Source organism: Elephantulus edwardii, unplaced genomic scaffold, assembly GCF_000299155.1.
Source record: "Elephantulus edwardii isolate Elephantulus edwardi_28Jun2011 unplaced genomic scaffold, EleEdw1.0 scaffold00246, whole genome shotgun sequence".
NCBI lineage: Eukaryota > Metazoa > Chordata > Mammalia > Macroscelidea > Macroscelididae > Elephantulus > Elephantulus edwardii.
In genome coordinates, this window is record NW_006399996.1 from 2,995,695 (window position 1) to 3,007,285 (window position 11,591).

The 11,591-nt window shown below is 38.5% G+C and overlaps 1 protein-coding gene across 2 annotated transcripts in view; it reads left to right on the top strand.

Annotated features, from left to right (window-relative positions):
* Positions 1-11,362, top strand: part of CNTROB (centrobin, centrosomal BRCA2 interacting protein) — a 58,015-nt gene extending 46,653 nt beyond the window's left edge. Inside the window, exons 13-20 of one of the 2 annotated variants that reach the window (XM_006899145.1) lie at positions 2,772-3,030; positions 3,989-4,146; positions 6,138-6,201; positions 6,411-6,581; positions 6,725-6,915; positions 6,998-7,005; positions 10,921-10,993; positions 11,237-11,362. In XM_006899145.1, coding sequence (XP_006899207.1) covers positions 2,772-3,030; positions 3,989-4,146; positions 6,138-6,201; positions 6,411-6,581; positions 6,725-6,915; positions 6,998-7,005; positions 10,921-10,993; positions 11,237-11,362 — 1,050 coding nt within the window. The remainder of the gene's footprint in view (positions 1-2,771; positions 3,031-3,988; positions 4,147-6,137; positions 6,202-6,410; positions 6,582-6,724; positions 6,916-6,997; positions 7,006-10,920; positions 10,994-11,236) is intronic. The other variant, XM_006899146.1, reaches the window with a different exon arrangement.
* The last annotated feature ends 229 nt before the right edge of the window (positions 11,363-11,591 follow it).

The following is an 11,591-nucleotide window of genomic DNA, read 5'->3' on the forward strand; positions in this document are numbered from 1 at the left end:
TGTGTCATCTGCATAACGCAGATTGTTGATAGATCTTCCACCAATCCTAACGCCACGCTTCTCCTCATAGAGCCCAGCCTCTCGGATAATCTGCTCTGCATACAGGTTGAAAAGGTATGGAGATAGGACATATCCTTGGCGTACACCCTTCCCAATTTTGTTTATTATACTTGGTATATTTCTGTGTCTGAATGATATTGCCATGTATGTTAATTTAGAATTATTTGACTGATGGCTTGATCAGTGAACAGTCTGCACTCTTAGCAGAATATTATTCCTTATCTGGAAATGTGTATCCACAGATCCACTATTTCTTTAAATTACTGGCTTTGAGGGGTTACCAAAATAGGTTGGAAGGATCTACTCAGCCTTCATTAAGTTGACCTTTTAGTGACTCCTCTCCCAAGCTTTCAGACAACCTTGGTCTCCTGGCCCTATAGGAGTTGTTTCTTTGCCCACAGGTGCTAGCAGTACCTTGTTGCCAAGTCTTTATTGTCTCCCATACTGGTTCATGATAAATAAAATAACTTGAGAGAGTTGTTTTGCTCAACAAATCAGTGGTTAAGAAGGGCCTCATAGTTAATATCTTACAGGGACTAAGCCCCAAGTTGTGGTTCTGGTGCTACTCTGATTTCTAGAAAGACAGCGGACAGCAGTGACACTCATGGCCCCTTGGCCAGTTAGCACAATTTGGCAAGAGTTCTTTTGAGAGTCTGGTTCATTCTCTCAACTCTTGGCTCTGTGTGTTTCAGAAGTCTTTATTCTATTTGGTAGTCTGTGTGTCTGTATATAAGTGTCTCACTTGTATTGTAATAGCTTCTTAGTATATTTTATAAAAGTAAAAAGGCAGAGTTTGTAAATTTTAGTCATCTTTTTCAAGATTGTTTTGGCTACTTGGGGTCAAAGCAATGTGAATTTGAGATCAAGTTTTCCGTTTCTGGAGAGAAAAGCCCCCAAAACTGTAGGGTTTAGAGCCTGTAGATTGCTTAGAGTATTACTTACAGCTAAATAATATTAAGTCTTCCAATCTTTGAACAGAGAATGCCTTTCCATTTATGCAGTTCCCCTTATAATTTAAGCATTATTTTATACTTTTCATTGTACAAATATTTCACCTCCTTTGTTATATTTATTTTTAAGTATTGTGTTCTTTAGTTATTATGTACCATCAAGTTGGAACTGACCTATAGCTGATCCTCCAGTGGGTTTTCAGAGGTGGGAAATTACACTGGATAATATTGTCCCATCTTTTCCCACAGAGCAGCTGGTGGATTTGAACCACATGCCTTTGCAATGACATTGCAGCTCCTTACCACTAGGCCATCAGAGATTAATAGGCAACTTCATGATAAATGGAGAAAAGATTGAAACTGTCAATAACTTCATCTTACTTGGATTCATAATCAATATCATTGTACTAGAAGTCAGTAGATCAGGCCATGTCTTGTGCTGGGAAAATCTGTAGTCAAGAACCATTTCAAATTACTGAGGAGCAATGATGTCAGTTTGAAGACTAAGGTGTACTTCATTCAGGCCATGATCTTTTCAGTAACCTGCTATGCATCTGAGAGCTTGACATTGAGTAAAGGTGACAGAAGAATTGATGTCTTTGAGCTGTGGTGTTGGAGAAGAGTACTGAATATCCCATGAATTGCCAAAAGAACAAATAGATATATCTTGGAGATGTAAGTCAGAGTGCGACTTGGATGAAAAGGTGATAAAACTTTGTCTCACATACTTTGGACATATTGCTAAGAGAGGCTGTTCCTTGGAGAGGGATATCATGTTGAAAAAGTGGAGGGTCAGCAAAAGAGAGGAAGACCTTCATCCAGATGGATTGACACAGTGATTACAATAATGGGCTTAAGTATAACCGAGATTGTGAGGATGGCATGGAGAGGACAGGGTTCAGATCTGTTGTTCATAGGGTTACAGTGGGTTGTGCTTGATAGCACCTTTCAACAACTATTTTATCCTTTTGGGGCTATTATAAATGAAATATTTTCTTAGTTTCCTTTTTATATTATTTATTGCTATTATATAGAAGTGTAACTGATTTATTTCCTCATAACTGATTTTTATGTGTTTACATTGTACCTTGCAACTTTGCAGATCTATTTATTAGTTCTAAAGTTTCTGTGGGTGTATTTTATTTTAGGGTTATGTGTGTATGTGTACACATGCAGAGAATCATGGTTTTTACTAATAGAATTAATTTTATTTCCTTCTTTTTACTCTAAATGACTTTACTTCATTTTCTTACCAAATTGTCTGTCTTAAACTCCCAGTACGAAGTTCCCAAGCAGTGATAAAAGCAGACATCCCATTTCTCTTCCTGATTCTAAGGGGAAAACTTTTGATCTTTGACCACTGAATGTGAGTTAACTGGGGGTTTTCATAAATGCTTTTTATCATAGTGAGGCAGTTCCCTTCTATTCCTAATTTTTTGCATGAGTGGTGGGTTGTTTTTTTAAATCATGAGAGGGTGTTGAATTTTGTCAGAAATCATTGCTTTGTGAATTGAGATGAGAGTGTAGTTTTTCCTTTGTTCTATCAGTATGTTTATTGGTTAATTTTCTTATGTTGCATTCCTGGCATTGATATCACTTTGACTGTAATTTTAATATATTACTGGATTAAGAGTGTTAGTATTTTGTTGAGGATTTTTTCATCTGTACTGATAAAGAGAGGTTGGCCTAATTTTCTTTTCTCATGATACCTTTATCTGATTTGGTCCATTGACTGGCCCCTTCTTCTTTTTGTCTGCACAGGTTCCGACCACTGGCCCCTCCAGCCCCAGGCCTCAGGAACCAGAGCAGGAGGAGAGGACGATGTGGACTGTGCCTCCTGTGGCTGTGGCCCTGAAGCCTGTACTTCAGCAAAGCCGGGAGACAAAGGAAGAACTGCCCAGGGTGCCACCTGTTCTCTGCAGCTCTTCCTCGGATCTTAGCCTTCTTTTGGGTCCCAATTTCCAAAGCCAACATTCCTTCCAGCCCCTAGAGCCAAAGCCAGATCTTACCACCTCTACAGGTGACTGAGGACAGAAGTCCTTGGGGTTCACCTTAGATCCACTAATTGGCTCCCTCTCACCTACCTTCCTTTCTTCCTTTCTGTCTGGAGCTTGAGCTTTTAGTGTCCCAGATACATCCTAGTTATCATAGATTGCAAGAAACAGATACTGATTCAAGGTAGTTTGAATAAAGGGAGTGAGACTGCATGGAAATATGTGATGCAATTGAACTTAATGAGAAGTAGAATCAGTAATGGGAGTTTTTTCTCTTCGGACTTAGGTGCTCTTCTTTGGACTGTCCTTCCCTGCACATTCCTCCTTCCTTGTGGTGGATCAGCATTCTCCACTTGCTCTGGGAGTTTGATCCCTTGCATCACATAGGTTTAGCCAGCTAGGACACTGACTTCATCCATGGCTGTGAAACCTTATTGAGACATTGGTGTCTGTTTCTAAAATCTCATTGAAAGAGGCAGTCAGATGTGTTGGTAACCATCTGTTGGATTGACTCATCCTGGTTTAATAAGTTTGGGCATGGATGGATTGGAGATATGTTTTGTATGATTGATATATGACTATCAATATGAAAGTAAGTCTAAAAGAAGAATTCTATGACAATTTAAAAATTTTAAATTATGTACTAATTCTTTTAAAAGATAAGAGCCTATTTTAATGGAAGATAAAAAATGTATCTTTTAACTCTAAAATATTCTGAATATAGGTTTCTGTTCTTTAAAGAGTTTATGGTGGTGTTTATTCAGATCTGATTATCATGGCTTTCCCTCCCTCTGTCTAACTTCTGTCTTAGAATGCAGCTGCCACTCTCCTTCAGCTCATCCCTTCCCAGCTCTTTTAACCTTTCACTGTTTCCATCTCTTAGATGTGATGTGTCTATTCGATGCAGTGGACTTGTTTTTCTGGGCATGTAGTGAATGCATTTGTGGAGTAACAAACACATACTCTGACCTATCTCAATTTATACTGGAACATTTTCCTTTGCAGTTGGGGCCTTTGATCTTGATCACAGGGCAGAACGGCCATTCCCTGAGGAAGATCCTAGAATCCATGGAGATGGCTTCCTAAAGCAAGGTCTGCCGCCCTCCCCTCAGCTGGATGGCTTCAAGCATTTTTTGCAGCAGGTAAGGGAAGATCCACACAAGCCATCCTTTTTTTCTAATTATTATTTTTATTTTATACTGGTAACTACAAAGCTTGTGTACATTGTTTTTCACACTGAATCTTTCCCATTTCCTTAACCCATCCCTCCCTCCACCCATCAAATTGTGTGATCCTATGATTATGCCCCCCACCCATCCTCACCCTTCTGCTCCCCTCTCCTTGGAGCCTCCTACAATAATGGTCTTATACAGTATTTGTCCTTATGCAAGTGAGTGAGTTCACTTAGCATAATGCTCTCCAGTTCCCCCCACCCAAGTTAGGTAGTGAAGTACAAAATCATTGTTCCTATGTGCTGTGTAGTATTCTGTCTTGTGAATGTACCATAATTTCTCAAACCATTCATTTGCGGTTGGTCATTTGGGCTGTTTTCATGTTCTTGGGATAGTGAATAATGCTGCTGTGAACATTGGTGTAGATGTACAAACCATCCTTTTAACGTCCCTCTTTCTGCTCTAGAAGTATAGAACTCTGGCTTCATTTCCTTTTCTAAGACTAATAATTTGTACTGACAGTATTCTATCTGATATTCTTCCAGAATTCCCTTATAGAACCTATGTCATTAATCCTAACTCTTAACTGGTGAGGCTCTAACTACACCAGTCTTTGCTTCCCTTAGGTACCTGGCTCTCCTTATTTATCAGTCCTTTTGGGAACTTGCATATGAGTTGGTGGTCTGTTCCACAGTCAGCACCTGGCTTAGTTTTCACAGCTGATATTGAGCTTCTCCAGCTACTTTTTCCACAAATGTAATTGATCTGATTCCTGTGCACACCATCAGGTGAAATCCATATGGATAGCTTGTGTTTCTGTTTATTATAAAATATATTTGCAATGAGTATCTGTGTTTCATTGACTATGCAAAGGCATTTGACTGTGTGGATCATAACAAACTGTGGCTAACTCTGAGAAGAATGGGAATCCCAGAACACTTGATCATGCTTATGCGAAACCTATTCTTGGACCAGGAGGCAATTGTCAGAACAGAGCAAGGAAACACTACATAGTTCAAAATTGGGAAAGGTGTATGCCAGGGATGTGTCCTATCTCCCTACCTTTACAATCTGTGTGCAGAACAGATAATCTGGGAGTCTGGGCTCAATGAAGAGAAATATGGCATCAGGATTGAAGGAAGACTCATGAACAATCTGTGTTATGCAGATGACAAAACCCTGCTTGCTGAAACAGGACCTACCTAAAGCACTTGTTGGAGAAGGTCAAGGACTGCAGCCTTCAAGATAGATAGAAACTCAACATCAGGAAAACAAAGATTCTCACCACTGGGCCGCATCATGATAGATGGTGAAGAGATTGAGATTGTTAAAGCTTTAGTTTGCTTGGCTCCACAGTCAACACTCTTGGTACCTACCAGCATCCAGGAAATTAAAAGACTCAGTGCAATGGGAAAATCTGTTGTCTGAGACCTCTCCAAAGTACTGAAGAGCAGGGATGTCAGTCTGGAGACTAAGGTGCACCTGATAAAGGCCATGGTCTTTGCAATTACTTGGCTATGTATCAGAGAGCTGGACAATGACTAGGGATGATAGAAGAATTGATACTTTTGAGATTTGGTGCTCTAGAAGAGTATTGAATATATACCATGGACTTCTAGGAGAACAAACAGGTTCATTCTAGAGATGGTGAGACCAGGCTGCTCCTTGGAGGCAAGGATCTGACATACTTTGGACATGTTGCAAGGAGGGACTAGTCCTTGGAGAGGGACATCGTGCTTGGGAAGCTGGAGGGACAGCACAAGAGAGGAAGACCCTCAATGAGATGGATTGATTCAGTGACTGGGATAATGGGAGTAGGTGTGTCAGAGACAATAATATTGGCACAGGATAGAGCAGGGTTTAGGGCTGTTGTACATAAGGTCACTATGAGTCACAGGTGACTCAGTGGCACATAACAATACCACCACCACATATGGCACTTTATAATTTTGTTTTTTCAGTTGCTGGAGACAGTACCCCACAACAGTGACAATACTTCTCTTGACTTATTGCCCCCCAAGTCTGGTGAGTTCCAACTCAGAAGAATATTGTGGTTTGGGCCTAGATAACATGGGAATTGAACATCTAGATAATTTTCAGAAGTGGAAAAAAGTAGTAAAGCCTAAGAAATGTTAGGAGGCAAGGCTCCATTTGCCTAATTTTTTTTTAAATTTTTATTTATTTATTTATTTATTTTTTCATTTGCCTCATTTTTTAATGTTTCCTTTTGCTAGGTCCTCTACCTGTCCCATCTTGGGAGGAAGCACCTCCAGTGCCACGCCTTCCACCCCCTGTCCATAAAACCAAAGTTCCCTTAGCCGTGGTGTCCAGTCTTTTTCGGGTACCTGAGTTTCCACCAACACATTCACAGAGCAGTGATCCCAGTGGTGGCTCCCCAGAGGGAGGTAAGCAACAATTAGGTGTGAATCAGTATCTGGGACCTCAGTCCCTTTGCGATTCCTAGGGAGACAGAATGAGGTCTGTGGAGACAGGATGAGGTCTGTTAGAAGTGCCCTAGGATGATGACCATTGTTTATGTGTCTGTCAGGTGGAGATGGGCTGCCGTCACCTAAGCAGCTGGTGGAGATGTCTCAACTACTGCAACTATACCAAGCCCGGGGCTGGGGGACACTGTCTGCTGAGGATCTGCTGCTCTACCTGAAGAGGGTGGAGCACAGCAGGTACAAGCTGGGGAGCGGGCAGGAAGGGTCAGAAGAATGGCATCTGGGTTGTGGGAGGGTAAATGGATCAGCCAGGGAGTAGTGGAGTGGTGGAGTGGGTTGAATTGAATTGTTCACAGGTTAGATCAGCCAAGGAGGAGTGGAGTGTGTTGTTCACTGGGTAGATCCCTTTGATTATGGAGGGCAGAGGAAGGAGTGAGATAGATCAAGGTTCTTCTGTGTCTCTTGCTGCTCCATAGCTTCCTCTGCCTTTTTTTCCCTTTAAGTGGAGGCAAGTCATGTAGCATATAATAAAATAATTTAAAGTGAACAATTCACTGACATTTAGTTCATTCACAGTGTTGTATAACTACTATTGCTATCCAGTTCCTAAACACTTTCATCACTCCCAAATAAAACTTCAAGCTTTGCTCCTCACTGCCCTTTTCCCTCAGTCACTGGTAGCCACTTGTACCTGCGTTCTTTCTCCCTTTGGATTTGCCTTCCTGGATGTTTCCTATAACCAGAATTATACAACTCGTGACCTTTTACATCTGACTTCCTTCTCTTAACATAGTTTTCAAGGTTCACCCAAGTTGTAACATGTGTCAGAACTTCATTCTTTTTTTTTTTTTTCATTTTATACTGCTTTACTTTCAAAGTTCTTAAAGTTTGTACACATTGTTTTTCACACCACTTCATTTCTTTTTTTAAAAAAAAAGTTTTATTTTTGAGAATATACGCAGCAAAGCATATACCACTTCATCAGCTTCTCCATACACAATTCAATGATATTGATTATGTTCTCTGGGTTGTGAACTATTTTTACCCTCACTTTCTGAATACCCCTCATTAACATAAACTCTTTTTCCTTTAAATTTCTGCCTCATATTTTTGAGTTGTTGTGTAATTGATCCCATATAGATATATACCATGTAGAAAGAATACAGCACTTAAGACAGACTCTCTTTATTAGTCAAGCTAAACTATTATTTAATTCTCAGAAGACCTCAGGGATATTTTTTGTTTAAGCTTTAAAGATTATCTCAGGGCAATAGTTTTAAATGTTCATCCAGAAAATCTGGAGTCTGTGAGAATTTGAAATTCTCTTCTGTATTTCCCCATTTTGACCAGAATTCTATAGAATCTCTGATCAAAATATAAAATTTCATTCCTCTTTGTGGCTAAATAATACTCTATTGGTTTAAGAAAAAAAAATTCTATTTTCTCTGTCTTCTACCTCGGGTTTTTCCCCCCTCTTCATCTTGTAATCCAGAATCCCAGTATTTGAATTATCTAGTACAACTCATTATCTGATTCTACTTATGTCTTCTCCTACTTCATCCCTAGGTGTATATTGTTTGCTCTTATTTTTTTTCTTTTAATTTTTTTTTTCCCACAAAGGAAATAGCTCTTATTCTTTTTTTTTTTTAATTATAAACTAACTTTAATTTCATCAACTGGAAGAATTTCAAACCATATTGAGAATTTATATATTAAAGTTCAAATATAGCTAACATAGTCTGGCTATAACATAATCCTCTAAAGATAAAAGTCTTTATAATGGCAGATGGACAAAACAATAATTTGGGTAGTATCTAGGAATATTGCTACATATACTTTACATAAATAGAAACCCATGTTGTTATTAGTAATGTACCATACATCTTAAGAATAAAAATTCACATAGAACAGACTTATAAATATACATAAATCTCAAAATCCATCACAATTGAATATTCAGTGCACAATTATTATAAAAGAAATATAACCCATAAATGTCTATTTAAAGGCATAGTTTTACAAAATAGTATTTTGCATACAGTCTCAAAAAAGTGTATTAATACTGGTGGAGCCAGACTGTTCCAGCATGTCAGCACGTCTGTGGGAATAAGGCATGTGGAGAAGCTGCATTCACTCTTCCAGGTGCCAGGGCATTCTGGCTGATGAAAAGGTACCTGTTCTAGTGACCTGGATCAACGCTACAACCACTGCAGCACTCCATAACCCTACAGGATTGCACATCTCCAAAAACATCAAACTCAGTGACTGTCTGCCTAACAGCAAATATCCAAGGGAAAACTGAAAACATCAACCAAGCATCAGTATATTCTAAGTAAAAAAAAATTATTCACTTAATTTTTACTTTCTACTCATATCAGCATCGCTACTATCTTAGTATAAAGGAATTTCTACTCAAGTCATCTATTAAACAGAAAACAAGTAACATTCAACTTGAACTTAAATAACTGACAGAGGAATAAGGAACTTAAACAAATAATGTGTATAGACTGTATCAATATGGCAATTAATTAACTTAACTAGTCTTAGTTTCTTAACTAACAACATAGGGAAATGAAATTCAACTGTGATACTTTATATGTTTGACCAATTCATATGGTTAAATGGAAGAGACATGGACTAATAAAGAATCCAAGAGTTCATTCTACAATCTATATCCCGATAAACTTAATGGTAGATTTGTCTGTCTCTGTATGTTTTACGTCTTAAGTTTTAAAGTACTAAAGAAATCATAAGCAGAAACAACCTTGACAAAGACCTTCAAAAGATAGTTGTGTGTATCAGTACATCTGTTTATACATATATACACACATACATACAGGCATTTATAAACACACATACTTCATCATGTATACATACATACCTACATATATGTATATATGTAAATTATATATATAAACACACTGAGAACCAGACCATTCACTAAATAGCATCAGTTCTGTTTTAAGAATAAGAATATATAATACACTTATACACTGCAAAGTATACACATCTCAAAATTTGGCCTGCGAAGTGTTTCTCAAATACTTTGTCTCTATCATACACTGGTAGATGCTATCGTCACATGCATAAAACACTTCAGTGAGTATAGCAGATTTTGATTTAACTTAAAAAAATTTCTACAGGAAAACAAATTCCTCTAAAACCTGATAATTAGCATTACGAAGAATCCCTCACTATTGTTGAAGCTTAGATTAAATATACTGCTGCTCACCCACCTCTGGTTTTATTATCATCTCTTCCTCCTCAACTCCAGAAAACACATTAGATTAGTATGTGGGAAAGCCACTGAGATGATAGTAATTGGATTACAACTTATTTTTTTTAAAAAAATCCTAATAAATCATGCACTAACTTTGATATTTTCATACTAATTAAACTGTTTTACAACTGATTGTAACACACTCTTAACCAAGAACAAGAACGGGCAAACAACAGTCAGTGGGCCAAATCCAGCCAACTGCCTATTTTTATCTGACCTGAAAGCAAGAATGATGTGCAAATTTTTTAATGGCTAAAGAAAAAAAACAACAAACCCAAACCACAAACCAGAAGATAAGTGATTTGTAACACCTGAAATGATAGGAAATTAAAATGTTAGTGTAAAAGATGTTTCCATGGAATAGTCATGCCCATTCATTTACATATTGTCTCCAGCAAGATTGATCTGCTGAGACAGAGACCACAAAGTCTAAAATATCCAGCACTTTACAGAAAAGAGTTTGCTGACTCCTGGCTGAGAGAATGACACATCATCTCAATGCTAATAGCTCTTAAGAATAAATTCCTGACTATGAACTTAATTATGAAATAGCAGTAAAACCTATCTGGGGTAGATATCCATTCCTGAGTTATCCAAACTTTCTGATGTCTTCAATGGCAAAAACCACCATAAGATAATGAAATATGACTCCTGCATTTTGACTGAACTGACGTTTATAAACTCACTTTCTGCCATCTCCTTTTCATCAATTCCAGAAAAAAAATTAGAAATTATTGTTATTTTTTAGTTAATATCAACTCATAGCTGACCATCCAGTGGGTTTTCAGAAGCTGTACATCACACAGGAGGACACTGCTCATCTTGTTCCCACAGAACAACAGTACATAGTAGAGCAGTAAAAAAAGCACTGGGCTACAAGTTAGAAGACCTGGGTTTTAGGCAACTGAGACAAATACATTCTTCTTAAGAGACAGAATTGGGAAGAAATTCTTCCATCCAGAATTAATTAGAGTGGGGAAAATAGCTACTCCACCCTAACATCCTTGATTTATATGGCAGGGCTGAGGGCCAAGGGGATAATATCCCTCGAAGGAACACCGACTCACGCTTGGGTGAGATCCCTCGGAAAGAGGTGAGGGAACAGTGGGCAGGGGCTTGGAATGAAAGGACCCTCACTGACCTGTCCTTTCTGCTCTGTGTGCCTGCCTGACTTTTCCTCTCTTGCGCCTCACCTTCAATTCCTGTTCCTATTTTCTGTAGTGTGTGCTTTTCCCTTTGTTGATTGCATCTGGCTGTCTCCCTGTACTGTCTTTCCTCAGTGGAGCTGGAGGATTGAGAAGATGACACCAACTTTTTTTCTCTCTTCAACTTTCAGATTCTCTCCCAGGCTGTCCCTCGCCGCCTTGCTACAGTCCCTAAGACTGAAAAGCCTCAGGGACGGAAAAAAAGTGGGCACCCTGCCTCAAGTAATGTGAGGAGCCGGGGGGGAATCTGGCGATAGCCCCTTACCCTTTCTTCTCTTTTTGTTCTAGTATTATTTCAATAAACATTTGGTAGTCTGTATTAGAGTCTCTGACTCATAGGAATTTGGAAAAGAGAAATTTTTGTAGGAAACAATACTTTGTACAGAAATTTTATTTCATTCTGTTTGAGTTTTTTCTTTATTTTTTTAAATATGTTGTAGGAATAGACTTGAGTGCTTTGAAAGAAGGTGGTCTGAATCTTTGATT